An 18,073-nucleotide genomic window follows, 5' to 3' on the forward strand; every position below is an offset into this window, starting at 1 on the left:
GGGAAAGATACTCTAGAAATACAAGCATCCTTTCATTGACATTTAAGCCAAAACCTTATCCATCATACCATTTAAGCCGGGATTACCTCATGCTGTGTGGAGGGATGGATAGGATTTTCTTGGTCTAATAGCAAAAGGATTTTGTTCTAAGTGCTTAAGTTGCTCATCTGAGAATTAAGACCACTAGGCTTTGTGAAAATATACTTTTTGGATATGATTGTTAAGTCTCTCATGAAGTTTCATTCTAGTCCCTTAAAACCACTTAAAAGTCTGACTCAGTCATGAAAGTGTTTTCTTGTTCTTAATGTAATCCTTGTTTGTACAGTTCCACTATGTCTCCAACTTACTGTCTTTTTTTTTTCAAACATATATAAATTTTCATATTTTATATATATATATATATATACACGTAACATTTTTTCTGGAATCCCCTTTTTCAGTTTTGTTTCTTGTTCTTATCTCTTGAAGGAGCATAGCCAGGGAAGAAACTGTTCATTCTACCCTTTGGTACCCTTAGATATCTGTATCCTTTTCATTAGAATTTTTGCAGTCTTATTACTGACTAGCTATGAAGCATACAGAAGGGAGCATGACAGCCTATGTAATTTAGAACACTTAATTTATCTATGATATCATCTATTGAGTGATAACATAATTTGGGCAATTTTAAGTGCAGGATAACCACCCAGTGAATAGTTAAAACTCTACAGTACAGCATGTCTGAGATATGGTTTGGCAGCTGGAGTTTAGTCTCTAAAAAAACCCAAAAAATCTCTTGGAGAATTTCAGCTTGGAATGCTTCCTGTGCACAACCAGTGTTTGTGGTACTTCAGTAAAGAAATCTTAGAGCCTTCACACTATTGTTTTGACGTGTTTGAAGTGGTTATGCCTCTGGATACAGTGGGAAAATGTTCTGTTAAACCAAGAGTTCTGAGCCATTTGTCATCTCTCCTAACCCTGAAGTTCATATGGGTTCTGGAAATGCTTTAGAACAAGATCAGGAATTCTTTGAAGTTACGCTGGGTAAAAGATTGTCTCAAGACCTTTTCTGGGTTTTCTCACAATTTTGTCAAAGCAGAGAGATGCAAGGGCTTAATACCAGGTATAGGTTTTCCATTTTCTATAATAGTCCTATCACCATCATAGTTAATTTTCAGCTATCATTTAAGACTGGTTTAAGGTTACTGCACACTATTCTAGCAGTTGAAAAAGGCTTAACCGAGGCCTTTGCATTAGTTTTGTTTCAGGGAGTGAACGCTTTTGGCAATTCAAGAGAACCTTGAAGTAGTATAGCTATATAAGCCTTATTGAATACTAAATTCCAGCTTGCATAACTGTGTCACATTTGCTTTAATCCAGAACAGCCACTTCATCTCTGACCTCTTAGCCTTGCTGCTCAAGGGAAACATACAAAATACCTTCAAAAGATAATTCTAGAACTAAAATTCATAACTCTACTGGGCACTAAAAACCATGGACTCAACAGAGACATTGGTTTTATGGCACATTATATTTTTTGCCACCTCGGGATAACCTTTCCATGCTGTACAGAGAATAAATTACTTGTGTCTCTCTTGTATGCTCTGTCTCTCTCTGTCCCATAGGAGCAAATGAATGTATTGTCTTTCCCTTTCTAATATTTCTCCACCCCAAATTTATGAACTGTCTTATCTTTTAGGTAATTGAATTGACAAGTTTGATTAAATTAAAATCAGAGTACTTGTTTTCAACTTTTCTTTCGTTTTGAAGATTATTAATTATACTTTAGAATGGAGGAAAGTCTTACATGCCTGAAAGCTTGTCATTTTTCCCTCAAATATTTCATTTAGTCCAATAGAAGATAGTAAGTAACACTTCTTATAAACTGAACGTATTTATACTATAAGAATACGTGGCTAGAATAGTACTGCTTAATTAATAGTAACGGGCTGATTAGATACAAGTGATTTCTCCCTTTTGGTTTTAAAAGCTCTATAATCCAAACTCCTTAGTAGCTGTGGTTTGGAATTCTTATTTTCTAGTTATTATTCTCATGTCATTGTTGAGGTTTGTAAAACATTTTGAAATTGATCTGGCTGAGGAGTGGTGTGTGATTGTCTTGTTTCTTATTTTCCAACAAAAATGGTACCAACTGAAGGAACAAAATGCACTTGATCAGAATTGTCCCTATTTGCAATATTAAACGCTGTCTACAGAATTTGCTAATTTCTGAAGTTTCTCGGAGCTCAGTGATGTCCTCTGGAAATCTGGTAAACTCCAAGCTGTATCAGTAACTGAACTCTTTTCAGTTTCTAGTAAAGTTGATGATGCTTTGATAAAGCTAGAAAATGCTGAAATGCTGGCAATTTTTAAGATAGTCCTTTAAAAAGTGATTGCCTGGGCCAATGTATTTTAAAACCAAAAAAATATTGCTCAGAAAAAAATGCAATAAAAGGATATGTGCATTAATACATACTCTTCACTTCAGTGATTCTTCAATGAAAGAAACCTCAAATCAACAGCACGCACAGTCTCTGCAGGTCCAGGACATCACAGGAGATGCTTCTGAATACACCCTCATGGTTTGGTGCTTATTCTTAGCTGGCAGAAACAGTGCCATAAATTCAGATCTTGCTTCTGTCTCTGGTGTTATAAAACTTCAGTAAAATAAATGAAAGAAAACAAAGAAGGTACAGTATCTGGTCTCATGGCATTATGACATACCATCTGAGTAGACAACACGAATAGCCTGCAGCATAGATCAACTTTAACTGTGGTCTTGTCACATTTGATAAACCCGAGCAAAACTGGGCTTGGTCAGCATACGATACAAAGCCTCTAAGAAAACTGTTCATAATTCAGGAAGTGGTGTCTGTAGTTCAGCTGGTTTGCAGTGTTTCCTCCAACACCAAAGAATGTCTGACTACAATTAAAGGGGATAATTTATTCTCAGTAGAAGATGATTCAAGAAGAAAGCCAATTCTTTTCATTAAAAAAACCCACCCACCCACAGGCTTTGTTCTCTCTTTTTTTTTTTTCCCCAGTTAGATTTTATTATTTAATAAAACAGTGAACACTTTTGATGAATTTTTTTGAGGTAATTTTTTTCACATTTTTGCAAATATTTTTGGTGGTAATTACTGGTTTTTACTTTTAAGCATGATTGAATCATACTTAGCTTAAATCACCTTAAGAAATTTATATTCACATCTGGCTATTTTAATTTGTGTGACTGTAAACATGAATATAATCTATTTTTGGTGAGTATGAGCCTCCCTGGCAAAATTACAATTCAGAAACACAAGTGTGCATTGTGTAATAATTTCAGGAAGGTACTAATTTGTTGCAGGATTTACTATTCATATTTAGAATTTAAATTTAAATCTCTGGTGTAACAAACCCAGAATACTCTCAAGACTAGTAATTGTAAAACATGATGCTGATCTGCTACTGACCATGTGGAGAAGATTCAGTGTTATTTCATAATACTCTGTTGTGACAAGCACTAAATGATAGAAACACTACTGCTACAGTATTATTCCAATTTTGCCTACTGAATTGAGACCCATTACAAATCCAATATCAATATTCTACTCTTCTGATTAATAGAAAACTGTGTATATTTTTTAATTATGTCATAGTATCTTGTACTCCTAACCTAAAACCAGAATAATGATAGAGGTTTTTGTTTGGTTGGTTTTTGTTTGTTTATTTTGTTTTATAATTAGGTTCAGTTAGTGGAACAAATACGCACTTTGTAGTACATATGTGGGATAAATTCAGCTGCATGGAAAAAAGAACAAAACCTGATAATATTATATTTTGTAGTAGTTACTGATTACCTAAGAGAGGTGGCTACAATAAATTATGTATTTAATTGGTATTGTGTATTTAATTTATATTTGATCTTAATTATATCACATTTTATTAAAAATAAGCTTTTTCTTCTTGCATATGTGTAGTTTAGAAAATTTTTAGGTTTTAATTTTGTGTAATTTCAGTTGCACAATACTACTATACTTGTCACACCAAGAGAAAAATACTTAAATCCATCCTTCCCCTACTCCAGTAGAATTTAATAAAATTATGAATCTTCAGTTTTGATAGGTTAGATGAAATCCTATGTTCTGAAATTAAATTGCTTTCTAGTGTATATAAGTAAAGTTGAGTCTGTTGAAGACAAAGCATTTTCTTCAAAATTCATTACTGAAGAAACAGAAGATTAGGACAGGTTGAAGCACTGTCAGGATCTGTCCTTTTGTATAGCATTAATCAGGGACGTTACTAGTTACTAGTCCTCAAGAGCCCACTTTAGCGTATATCATCTTTACTGTGAAAGTTGAATAAAGGCAGATACTGAAGAAGATGTGTTGTATGCAGTCAACCACATGTGAGTTTATTACATAAGTTGTGAATCCTGACTACTTTCAGGCCTTTTAACTACCCTTCTTTGCAAACTGTAAAAATATGTTTCGCCCTCTATTGACTCTTGTCAATTTACTATCAATTTACACCATCATAATTCAGGTTTTTTTTAATGTTTGATTTAGCAAAATTTTATTGATCGATAGTGATTTTCTTAGCAGGATGATTAGAGTAGAATTGTCATCCTTTGGCAATTTACTAATGTCCTCATGGAGGCATAAATGGGGTTGCAATTCTTACATACAGAGAACATTGCTGTTTGAAGGAACACGCTCTCACTTCTTGAAGTATCAGGCTTTAACTATCCCTGTGGCTCAGTAAGTGGAGTTATGACACTTGATTCCTTTGTGTTTTCCAATTTCAGTGGAACAGCAAGATTTGGAAGTTAGAATTTGGTTCCAGGCTGTGGGGAAGAGCTAGCCTGAGGGTTATGGAGTCTTCTGATTTCTTCTTTATAGGCTGGTTAAGTTTTCCTTGCTACTTGTTCTTTGTCCTCCCTTCGTCTTTCACAGATAATATCCTTGCCCCAGGTCTCTCTGTTCAGAATCTTGGTTGCACACTGGTGGTTCCTTGCTGCTTTGTTTCTCTGCAATCAGCTGTTCCTCAGCATTCTCTATTGCCTTCAGTTCTCCCCTGTTCTAATCTCTTCCTCCCTAAATCACTCAAATGCTCCATCTCTTCACTCAGATGCTCCATCTCTTGTTGTGCTTTTCCAGACTCATTATCATTCCTGACTCTTTTGCTAGTTCTATTTAACCAGTTGTACCTCAGGTTGTTTGAACCAACTAAAACTTCATATCATCTGAAGTCCCAGTGAGTCCAGGTATGCAAATAATATCTTTATTTCAGTGTCTCCCTCAGATCCTGTTATTGTGGTTCTTTTGTACCCTCTTTTGCTTTCGAACAATAGTCTCCCTGCTCTGGTGCTCAGTTCTCAGTCCTGGTCATCCTAATCAGTCAATCCAAGGCCTCTGTCAGGGACTGCTCCTGACACCACTAGTGTTTGCTGCCACATCCCCATCACAGTTGAAGAGGGAGGGTCTTTCTATATCTATGCGGCAAATCGGAGGTGGACAAATCTCCCAGGGTAAATTCAAATGCAGTATTAATTTTGGACACAGCCAAAATAATAAACCAGATACTCATGTGCATGTTGAGTCACAACTTCTCAAAGTTGCAAACCCAAATCCCCATCTGGTCAGATCTGACCAGACACCCTGAACACAGCCAAGGTCACTAAACAAACTACAATACAACTTGGATTCGATCTGATGCACCACAGTACCAGGAAAAGAAAGAAGGCACAGTCAGATAAGAAAGAAAGAGAGGGGGGGAAAAGATGTAGCAGGGAGAAAAGAAAAAAAAAAGTCACCACTCCAATGGGGCACAGCAGATTCTCTGGATGACATAGTCCATCCAGCAGCAATTCTTCAGGAACATGTGGTCAGGTAGTTCTTCAGTAGCACTTCTCCAGGCCAGTTCTATTGGGGTGCTGGGCACACGCACCATGCCTTCTTAGCAAGTTCTGTTTATAGGGCAAACCCATGCCCCATTAGCATGTGAGGGGTGGTCTTGCTATGAAGTTCTGTAATTGGGGCACATGCAGAAGCTCTTTCAGAAAGGTTCTGGAATTGAGGCTGGGAGCTCCAGAGTAGGCAGGTATGGGTTGGGGGGACAGCACCTGCTGCTGCATCTCTTCCCACCCACTGTGCATAAGCTTGTTGCAAGCCGGGGGAGCAATGTCTGCTCCTACAACTCCTTCTTTCACTGAACCAGGAGCCACAGAAAAGACCCTCAGGTGCACCACTGCCCTGCACTCAATGTTTAAGACACAGACAATACCAGTAAATGACTCAGTCTTTATAGCCTCTGACATAAATCATCAATTTCACTCAAGCCCAACTACAGCCTCTTGCTGTTTGTTCTCCCATTCTACTGATACACATCCTCCTCTGTCCAATTTAACCTCTGTTAGTACTGCCTTTGGAAGGTATAGGTGAGGCAGTCTTTTTGTTCTCCCAATATATGAATTGGAACATAAGGCGAAAGTACATAATGGGAATAATGTGCTTTGTGCAGGTGAAATCTTTATTATTTCGATTTCCAGCTGTTACATGCCTCTCGTAACCTGTTGTTATTGCAGTTTTCAAAGTCTTATTATCGTGCCCAAGTTTGGGTAAATTTTCATCTCATGATAAATATAAGTCCCTATTCCGCATTCTGGGTGAGACCCAAGAGAATTTTTGTAAAGGTAAAATAGTGTATTTTCCCCATTTTGTTTTCAGGAGATAATAATTAGCATGAAACTACACCTGATTTAGTTTTCTTCAATTATTACTTATACTTATGAAGTATTCTTTAAATTGTTGCCTTTGCTTTTGAAGGTACATTTGAGTAGGTTTACCAGCTGCACTATCTAGGATGGATTTGTGATTTCTTGGAGAGCAATAATCCAATCGGTTAGAATTTTGGGGAAGAGAAAATTATTAAATGTAACTTCTGTAAAAATGTACATTTGCAGAATTACCATCTGTTTTCAGAAACAGGCTTCTAAAATTTTACTAATTGTAGAGGATTTTTTCTCTAGTTTGTCAATCGAGTGTTTTTTTAAGCATCATCTCGATATCACATATGGCTAATTTTATGCCGGTGGATGAAACTTCCTAATGTATATATCAATAGCAGAGGCTATCAGTGATTATTTTTTTTTCTATTTTTTCCCATTTAATCTCTCAGCATTTTGTTTTCCGGTTCTAGTAACAGTTAGCTGAAGCCACTAGTATATAAGAACTGTCTCTCAGACATATTTGCATTTTATTGTCTGTTATAGAATTTTTTTCTATGTTTTATTTCTTTTTTCCCCCTGGAAACTGATCAGTAGTAAAAAAAAATATATATCTGCAGAGTGGCTCCATTCAGGTCAGGTCACATTTGCCAAACCTATCAGCTTGAAAAAATGAATAAGTACTGCTTTAGTACTACCAAAATAGTTTGATTTGAAAAGCAGTAAAGCAAATGTCAAGGAGTATAGTATCAGAGAAGTATCTCCAAAAAACTTCTACCAATGCTGCAGTGGCATCTATTCCATATTAAAACTACAGAGCTCCACTCTTACATCTGTGTGTAGAGGGAGTAACCTCTATTTTTCTTTTCCAAAAAGAATGCTTTTATGATCTGAGGTGTTCTCAGTAGACAGATAGTGATCTTTTCTTCTGGAAATGTTTTATTCTGCATGAATTGTACGGAGTGGGTCTACATTATCAGTTTTGGGGTTTTTTTCTTAATTCTCTCTGCAACCTCAGTTCCTCTCTACACTTCCATAATCTTCATGGCTTCCTTTCCATTACTTACTGGGACTCATTTCATAGAGCTGTAATCTGATTGCTTAGCTAGGCAACAGAAATAAATGGTTTTCACTACTCCAATTCTTGGTGTTCCAAAAAACACCATGTAGAAAACCAGTAGTGTCCCTACAACATATTTAACTAAGATTTGAAGGGGAACCTTAGAAGTTAGACTGCGTATGTCTCACTACAAAAAGTCCCCCACCTCTGTGAGTCTGTGTCTATGCTTTAGATAGCAATCATAATCCAGAAAAACACTATTGTAATTAGTAGGGATTCCATATGATAGTCTTTACTAGAGAAGTATCTAGCTAGTAGGATCTCATTCCAGATCCTATTTTTATCTTTAACTGTGCAAATACCTTAGGTATATTTTTTCAGTTTGACAGTGTTTATTAAAGATCGTAGGTTTATATTATTATGGACTACAAGATATGAGATAAACTGTTTTTTCTGTTGCACCTTAATTTGCACCTAATATTAAAAAGAGCTACTACTGGATGTTGGGGTGGAAATCAATCACTGGCTGCTTTGTGTTAATTCTTGAACTTCCAAAAAGAGTGCAATTGAAAGACATGGCTTAGGAAAGACAGATATGTATCTTCAAAGATTGGATTGATACAATAGTTTATTGCTACATATTTGTATGGTCCAACTGATAATTTTTATCTGCTGTTTTAAAAGACTATTTGAATAATAATTGCTGCAAACATTGCAGGCATATAAATTAACATGACAACCTACAACATGCAAAGCTGTATTGTCCCATCCATTTAAAAAATAATTCTTAAATTCTATTACTGTACAGATCTTAACAGGTACTTAAAAGAATGTGAGTGTGGGTGGCAAAGTTAGTTGGATTTCTGTCATTGGTTGCACCTAATAGCACATCTACGTAAAAGATACTCTGGTTATTTCAACATAGATGAAACATCAGGACTGCACTCAAGATGATTTTGTTACTTGCCGCTGTCACATTTTTAAAGCCAGGATCTTGTGCCTGTTGGCATGTACAGAAACAATTTTCAGCCAGCTATGAGTATTGCTAATTAAGATACCTTTAGTACTTCTTATATGTATAATCTTGACTTTGTCATCTTTCAATAACTCTTTTTTTTTGGCAATATATGATTAGATCCTAAGAGTTTCTTTTGAAGTGATATTTACTAAAATATTTTACAGAAGGTCTTAGAGTAGCTATACAGATATTTAGATTAGTGGTTGTTATTAAAATGACTAAACACTCCAATGACAGTCTTCCATTTTGATAACAAACCCTGAATTTTTCCAAAGAGAACCATTTGACCTTCAGGTCTAGTGAACAGCTTGAGATTAGCAAATCATTGAATAAAACTAGTGAAACTTATATAATAAAACAGGAGTGGAAAAAGGAAATAATTACATAAGTAAAACTGCAGTTAGTATGTATTTTTGGTTTTGAATTTGTATGAACCAAATCTTATGCCATAGTTATTACTTGGCTTCCAAAAATAACGTTTGTTTTTTTTTTCTTTCATCGTTTTAGTTTAATATTGCTACTAAATAAAACATTGTAGGATTTAATTTTTTGACCAAAGAAGGGGAAAATAAAATACAGCCACCTCTGGGTAAATTCTTATGGTGAATAACAACAACAAAAGAAGATGCTTACACTTTTATCTCTTGTGGATTTCTTTTTAATATTTCAGAGCAATGAACATATGGCTGTTACTATCAGCACTGGTGTATTTGCAGCGATGCCTGTCAACATCCACCAGAGAGCAGGGCAGCTCCAAAACCCACATCTTTTATACTGTGGAAATTGATGGAGACAGCAACACAGCCAGCTTCTTGGCCAAACAACATGGAATGCAGTTCATTTCAAAGGTCAGAGCATATTTAAACTTGCTTCATTACTCCCACCTTTATGCTTGAGATTTTCATTTTTTTAAAATCAGTTTACCTAGAGGTTCCTTTACAGACAGAAAAATGAAAGTGCTGAATCCTATTTTCATTTGGGGATATCAAGCTTTTTATCAAATTATAGAGGTGGCGTTTCAGAATATTTCATATCTGATCAGAAGGAAAATCCAAAAATAATTTTCTCTTTATTCAGGAGTCTTTCAGGCACCAGGACTGTTTTATTTATTACTTAATATTGTGCTCCAGTCAATCATTTTGAATTCAGACAGGAAAATGGAATTTTTATTTTTAAAAGGAAAAAATCCTGAGGAAAAATGCTATTGGAATAAGGCAGATTTTATTATTTTAAAAAAATACAAATATGTCTTTCCTTCCTCTGCTAACTGGTTTATTTTCCTATAACCACTGTGCATTAATATGAAGACATATATTAAACAAAGGATCTTATATAAAATCATATATTAGTTAATTACAGGCATTTTATTTCGGAGCATTTCTTCAACATTTATCATTGAACTCGAGCAGTTATGGCCTTGTAACACAATCAGGGAAAAATCTTTTTCTTTGGACTAGTATCTCAATGCATGTATTCTCTTTATGTGTGATCTGTATTTGTGTATAAATATGAAGAATATATTTATATTGTCTTTAGCTTTATTTTAACTTTCCATCAGAAGAACATTATTTCTGGGGTGTATGTTAGTACTCTGGTACACAGCCTAAATAGCAGAAACATGTTAATATCTTTCAGTTACAGTTACTGGTCTATGAAACTGGACTTGTCCTGATGATTCTGTTTTAGAGGTATCTTGCATCAGTTAAAATATATCACAAGTAAACGATTAAGACTTTTAATATGTTAATTTGTAGCAGCCTCCATTCACTGACCTGAAAGTTCTTCGACAGTTTTAATGAATTAAGCCTTGAAGTGCTCCTATTGCTTTTATCTCTACTTTTCAGGTGTGAAAAGCAGAGGTAGAGTAAGTAAAACAACATGTTCAAGCTCCACAGAGGAAGTCTGTGGCCCAGTGAGAAGCAGAAGATAAATTTCTAAATTTTCAGTTCTGCACCCTAGCTGTTAGACTGTCCTAAGAGAGAAAATGGAATAAGTTTATGAATAAGAGGCAATGCATTATACATACCTCAACAGCCACTATGGTCTACCCCAGTCACGAAAATCGCTGAAGGGCCCTGAGAATTAAAACTGCCCCCAGTTTTCTGCTGGAAGAATGATGATGAGGCAGTCTATTTCATATGACACCTTTAGTGTATAAATATTAAAACCACTACAAACTGTTGTGATGTACATGTTACTTAGCCCCCCCCCAACACTGAGCTATTAGACAGTATAATGTCTAATATACTGGTATATTACAGTGTTTCTGTAAAGGATAACTTCGTGACAGGGTTGCTTAGGAAGGGTTTCCTCAGGATTCGAGTAGCAGAGAGATATCTTTACAAGGGGGGAATAGATGACAGTTTCTGTTGCTATACATTCTGGGCACTATTTATAGCTAGGTTCCTGGAAAAAGGATTTGGTATTATAAGAGAGACAATCACACTGTCTTCTTTGTTCTGCAATATTTATCCAGGAAAACACCTTTTTTTTTTTTTAATACAGTAATTATGAATAACAAAAAGCAAAGGATGGAAAGAGAAATGTAGGAAACATAGGAAGGTTTTTCCCCTGGCTTCTCTGTGAATTACTGGTTTACAACCTGTTGTATAAGCAGCAGATACCTTTCTTAGCATTCTGATTTCAAATATGAAAGAAAAAAGCTTCTGTAGTATTTAAAGCTTATGGTCTTTAAGCCATGAGGAGCAATGATAAAGTATTAAAGATTCAAATATGATTAAGCTTAATATTTTTTGAAACTTTTTGTTGCCATGTAATGAGCTTACAGCATGTGCTATGTGATAAGACAAGATGATACTAAAACATTATTTGGAAAAATAAGTCTGTAAAATGTGATAAAACTTGTTACTAAATTCCTGGATAGCTGGGAGTGTTAGTAGTACTGCAGTGAGGAGTTATGCTCCTATTTTTGGTTCCCATATGACAAAGCATTTAAAACATATACTCAATGCTCTGTCAGAAATAAAAGAAAATCATGACCATGTCATAGAATCGTAGAACAGTTTGGGTTATGAGGGACCTGAAAGATCATCTGGTAAATCATGTGCCCAAGTTCCTTTGAAATAAACAGGATCTAGGCTTATGCGTAAGTGTTTTACTGGATAAGGCTAGGCTTTTAATGAAAAAGCAGTTTTGTATGAGAAAAGTGACATCAAAGACTGAAAATGCTATCTTTTAAATATGCTACTGTCACCACAGGAAACAAGACTCTGTAAAAATGGTAATTATGTGTATCTGTGACATCCTTGCTTCAGCATGTTAGTTGCAATTTAGAGTTGCAATTTAAAGGCATAACCTTCCTTTAGCATAAGTGTACATTTTTACTATGATACAGTGTATAGAGACAGTGAGTTGAGTGTGTTTCTTTGGAGTGCTTCCTCTCATTAAATGTTGTTACTTATTAATATGCAGGTACTTGGCAACCAAGTAGGAAAAATTTAGCTATGAAGAAGGCTACCGATTAGGTATCACACTGGAATGCACTTCAAAGTGTAACTCTCAAATGACATTTACTGTATAAAATCCAAAGTGCTGAACTCTTGACATTGATTGCAGTACTGTTTCATTTCAACTTAGCAATAGAAAAAGTGCAGGTGAAGAGTCTTTTAAAACTTATTGTTACGATTTCTCTTAAACTTAAAACCACTGACTTAAAGTTTCTGTAATTAAAACACTCGTGGAATACTCTGAAGATACCCCAGCGTGTGGGAGAGTCTCATCAGTTCTAACCTAACCAAAATATTTTGCAAAGTCTTTACTTTTGTTCTAAATTTTGCATATCTAGGTGATAGCATTGCACTCGGTAAAGGTTAGAGAAGACAGCAGATATTAAACTGAAGTATATATCAAAGCTCTACATTAGAATCAAATATATGTTAGGATTCTTTCCCACAGTTATATGCTGAGTCAGCTCAATTCTTTTATTTTTATCACTATTGTAACATAGACTGCGTAAGTCTTGTCTCTGTACTGCAAAAAGGACTTTTTATTTTACTGCTAGGTGGCAGGAATAGGGGATGTAGTGCCAGTCACTTCAGTTTCATTCTCTTGTTTCCTTCACCACTGTTTAAGACGGAAGCTGTAGAGAAGATACAGGCTTTATTGTATTTCTCTAAACTCAGAAGGAAGGAGGTGGTGAAAGAGTAAATCTTGAGGAGAGAGTCCATGCACACCAACTGTGAGTCATCAAGAACAGTGTCCTTTTTTTGGCCATATAATGCCTCATCCTTCCCTCAGTGAAGTCAACAGAAAACCTCCTTTCAAGGAAGTGTAGAAGAAGAAATGTTTCTATGATGTAAATGTATTCAAGTAGCAAATATCACAAGTACTTAAACTGTGTATGACATACAGGAAAACTGAGTGAAAAATTGTAGATTTGATCTCCGTCTTCCAACCTTCCAAGGTGGGGTTTCATATATCCTACTGTTCATTTCACTCCTGTGTAGTGGGTACAAAAAGGTGAAGAAACACTGGGGAAGCTATGCCTAAAATCGGCTTATTCTCTGTTTAAAGAAGCAAGGGTCTTTGTTTAAAGAAGCAAGGGTCTTACACAAATAGTTTTAATTGACAACTCTCTTAGCTGAGATTTTAAAGTCAGCACTAAGTTTCAATGGTTTTACAAAAGCCACGCAAAAGAAAAACATCAAGTTTTTCTATGTGTGGATTTTATTTTTATTTTTTTTATTTGGATGACTGAAACTTTTGTATGATGGTGAATTTGAATCTCAAAGTGAAACTAGGAAAGCTGCATAGTGATGGAAGTCAAGTTTATCAATAATTATATCACTGATAAATTTTATTTATTGGTTATATTAATTATATTTGATTGTTTTATATTTTTATTAATATCACATTTGAGCACTAGGTATTTAATATATTTAATATACAATGTATTAATTACATTTAGTTATTTTATCAATAATTATATACTATTAATTGCTGAAAAATATCTTTGATTAATCAGTTTTGAAGATTTTGATAAATATTTAAACATATATATACACATAAGTATAGTGCATATATGAGTGTATACTTGGACACACATACAAAATACATACTTCTCCAAGTGTATAAATACAAGTAGGTTACAAATTTAATTTACAATAAAGATTCCTGGCTGTATCAGGTATTTATTTTTCATCAGCAAAACTCTGAAAAATATTATATAAAAAGTATATGGTGGTTGAGATTTATATTTAAGGATTTGTTCCTGTTCATGCACAATGAGAACACCTACAGTGAAGTTCAAGGTCTTGATATTTCCGAATTTGTTTAGAAATTCCAAACAGGTCTTGGATTAAAAAAAAATGAAATGCAGATTTGAAATTAAATATTCTGATCAGGAGTAAAAAATTGCTTGTATGTCTGTATATATATATGTGTATACACACTCATATTTTTTTTAGAAGGTAAAGTCAAGCTAGACAGCAAACCCCACTTTTAATAAAAATGGGTTTAATACAGGTACTTTCTAGGAATGAAAAAAATATTGCTGAATGACATTTTGACTGTGAGTAAGGTTAGTTTCATATACCTTTCTTATTTTTTCCTCTTATTTTTTCTTTCTTTCTCCTTTTTTTTTTGCCCTTCCTCTTTCGTTCTCTCTTTCCTTCTCCTCTTTTGTATTATAATTTCCCTTTTCAGTCCAGAGAAATTTTTAGTGATTTCACAATCATTTCGGTTTCTCAGAGTCTGTATTTTCTTTATTAAGCTTCTTTAGATATTTTGCAAGCTGTAGGCAAAGCAGATATCACTAGGCATTTCTGAGTGTGTTTATTACTCTTATTTCATGAGAAATCCCTTCAATATTATTATGCCTCTAAAAGTTGATATACACAAAATCTAAGGAAACTATGGAAATACCTCTTGCTGGGCTTGACAGTGGCTTTATAGATCCTGTCCAAGAATATCCCTTAACTTACATCACCTCATTCTATGTGCAAGTGTTTTGAATCAGTTATTGCCCTCTGAAGTTTTACAGTGCATCCTTAGCTTGTTATATTTGCTGCAGAGTTAGTTCTGGAAGGAGCATTTGTCCCTATGTGATTATGTTGTATGGGGTTTTTTTTCTTTTCTGTTCTGCTGGTTTTGTTTATCTGGAAAAAATATCTTGTGTTTAAATTACTATTTTAAAATTGATTTTCTCCCTGCGTGGTATGTGCATGTTACAGGCGACAAAGTGATACACAAAGCCTTTTTAAATGGGGGAAAAGAGGGTGTACATTATGGGTATTCATTGTCAGTAGAGTTAATTCCTTTGCCTTGACTGATATGCAAGAAAATATGAGATTTCTTTTAGAAGGGAAGAGTTTCTGGAATGATGGCAGATACTTTCCTTACTCTTCTCTCTGCTGTCCTCCAAAGCAATTAGAATACCCAGAAAGTGTTCCCCTTGCGGCAAGGAGAGGAAAACTCCCAGCTTCACATTGAAGCCTAAAAATATTAAGCGTAATGACTGGTGAAAAGCCACGTTAAGTGGCACCAAGTTTTTAACACAACTGGGCAATACTTGATATTTAAAAATACCGTCAAGGTTTTGAATAAGGCATACTACAGTAAGAAGCTTTTACTGGTTTTCATTTGTTTACACCTGTGGTATTGTAACCGATGTTTTCTTTAATACGGCAGTTGCTAATTCATCCTATAGAACGTGACATTTTTCTCAAATATTCTGCTTCTGGAATAATGCTTTCTCTCAAGGAAAGGCACATTAGTATTTCTATAGCATAAAATTAATACACTTTTAGGCCATTTATTGCAGTATTACTGTTTTGTACTGTAAAATAGTAGCATCTGTTCTTTTAATCTCAGCTAAAAATTCTCTTGAATTTCTTGGTTATGGCAAGTTGTAGATTCGGAAGGACTATACATCTTTTCCATGGTTTTGGCTGTGCTATGTAGCGCTATTCAGTTGCATATGTGACAACAGCTTATGTATTCGCCAGGTGAATGCTCCCATGCTTGAAAAGGGCTTTACAAAAAGGCAGAGAATTATGAGCACTCATTAGTTATTACCAATTTATGCTAATATACTAGGAAACTAATCATTTAATCGTTCTGATTGAAATGATGGGCATGATTCACAGGAGATGTAAATTGGTATAGCCCTATTTAAATCAATGCAACTATACTGATATATGCCAGCTGAGAATCAGATCCCTCATCTTTATTTGAATAATTTTATGGTAGGCTCACCAGACCATTAGAGAATACAGTTAATAGAACAATTCTGTATTGCAACTGGAACGGAATATGGAGGTTAGTAATATTAAATGATTTTTTTTAACCTTTTTTTTCCCTCTCTGTTGTTCTGTTTAGTAGACAGATCTTTGGTAGATCAAGTTTAAGCTTTGAAGTTAGTGGCATGATGGTATATTTAGCAAACAACCACAATGTGGAAATATATTTGAAAATATTTTTTCACAATAGTGCAAAAACAACCTACTTTTTGATGTCTTTTGAAAAAAAAAATTCTTTTTACAGGAATAATCAACTGCTCTTATTATTCAGTGCTCTGTTGGTTCTGAGACTTCCTTAGTTTGGTGTTAAAATAGTAACTACAGTGCAAAAGAAAGGTGAATGAAGAAAAGAAAATCACCATGATTCATCTAGGTCTTGTTAATGAAGGAATGTTCCCCATAAAACATATTCATTTCAAGTTCTGGATGCCTGTCATTGTAAGGAAATAGTGTAAACATTTGCAAGTCTTTTTTTTCTTTTTTTAAAATGAAGCTATCTTAAATAAGAGCTATGAAATTGCAAACTCTCCCTGGAACTACAACAAATGTTTCTTCTCTTTTCATGGACCTCTGGGACTGCAGCACTGGGAAATGGATGCAAAACCCCATAAATTTGCCAGATGCTTGGTACCGGGTTCCTGCCATACATTTAATCCCTCACTATTTTTGCCCCTGAAAGGAGAAAAAAGATCAAGATAAATTTGAATTTGTTTTAATTTAAAACATATTGCCGAGCTAATATATGCATGTATATTTTTTCTATGATTGTTAGAGGTGTTTGGCAAACTGATGTCAGTGTATGCATGTGCATGTATTACGTACATGGAAGGGCATGTAGTGCATGGTGCGCCAACTCGTTTATTTCTATTAATTTACTATGTAAAATCCTCTGTAGCAGGTGGAAGTGATGCCTCAAGACAGTTCATGGTTTCTTAAGAGCAGTTTGACTTTAGGCACTTACACATCAAACATATGAAGTCAGTTTCCTACAATTTTTAAGTTGCTTTATAAGAAGTATTTTGCACCACTGAGATCCAGCTCAGTTTTGAGGCTGCATTAATAAGCTGTTTTACTTTGTAAGTTCATGTTATGACAAATTTAAACTCTGGAATCTGGATTTTAAGAGAGAAGTATACTTTCAGAAGTAGAAGGAAGGATTGCTTCACTTGAACAATCGTTACCATGTTTTATAGTACTTCACTTAGATGTTTAACAATTATAATACTTTATATTTGTGTCACATACTTCATTCAAGACTGTAAAGATTCCTTAACAATTTAAAGTTTCACAGAATTTCTGAACCAGGATCAATATCACCAGAGCTGTGGGATGTGATTTCAACAAATTTTACTCACATGGATTTTTGAAGTAACTAAAAATATTTACAGCCTTCTTTATGTTCAGAAAACAGTTACAAACAAAATTAAATTAGGAGAAGAATAGGAACAGTATTGTCTTCAAAATGAAATAACAGCAAAACAAAAGTTAATATTTCTTTTAATGTGTAAACTTCTTGCCTTTTTGCTTTAAAATTATCACTTATACAATAAAAATAAAATACAGGAATGTTACATTTTGTCTTGGACAATTTTTTAACAATTGCCACAGACTCATAGCATGGTTGATGTTGGAAGAGACCTCTGGAGGCCACCTGGTATGATCCTCCAGCTAAAGCACAACTAGCTAGAGCCAGTTGCCCAGGACCATCTCCAGACAACTTTTGAAAATCTCCAAAGATCGAGACTTCACAACCTCTTTGTGCAATTTGTCAGAGCTCAGTCACCATCACAGTGAAAAAAGTGTTTCCTGATATTCAAGATGTTCAGAGGGACCCTCCCGTGTTTCATGTTGTGCCCATTACCTCTGTCACTGGGTACTGCTGAAAAGAACCTGGCTCTGTCTTTTTCATTCCCTCAATTCAGATAATTGTCCATGTTGATGAGATTCCCTCTTTGAGCTTTCTGCCCTCTAGGCTAAGCTGTCCCAGCTCTCTTAGCCTTTTCTTATAGGAGAAATACTCCAATCCCTTCATCATCTTTGTGGCTCTT

At 34.9% G+C, this 18,073-nt stretch overlaps 1 protein-coding gene across 1 annotated transcript in view; it reads left to right on the forward strand.

Annotated features, from left to right (window-relative positions):
• Window positions 1-17,458, forward strand: part of LOC128851626 (uncharacterized) — a 54,806-nt gene extending 37,348 nt beyond the window's left edge. Inside the window, exons 3-4 of the mRNA XM_054061377.1 lie at window positions 9,437-9,614; window positions 16,608-17,458. Of these exons, the coding sequence (XP_053917352.1) occupies window positions 9,437-9,614; window positions 16,608-16,724 (295 nt within the window). The 3' untranslated portion in view covers window positions 16,725-17,458. The remainder of the gene's footprint in view (window positions 1-9,436; window positions 9,615-16,607) is intronic.
• The last annotated feature ends 615 nt before the right edge of the window (window positions 17,459-18,073 follow it).

The sequence above is a fragment of the Cuculus canorus genome, chromosome 3, assembly GCF_017976375.1.
Source record: "Cuculus canorus isolate bCucCan1 chromosome 3, bCucCan1.pri, whole genome shotgun sequence".
In the NCBI taxonomy this organism is placed as follows: domain Eukaryota; kingdom Metazoa; phylum Chordata; class Aves; order Cuculiformes; family Cuculidae; genus Cuculus; species Cuculus canorus.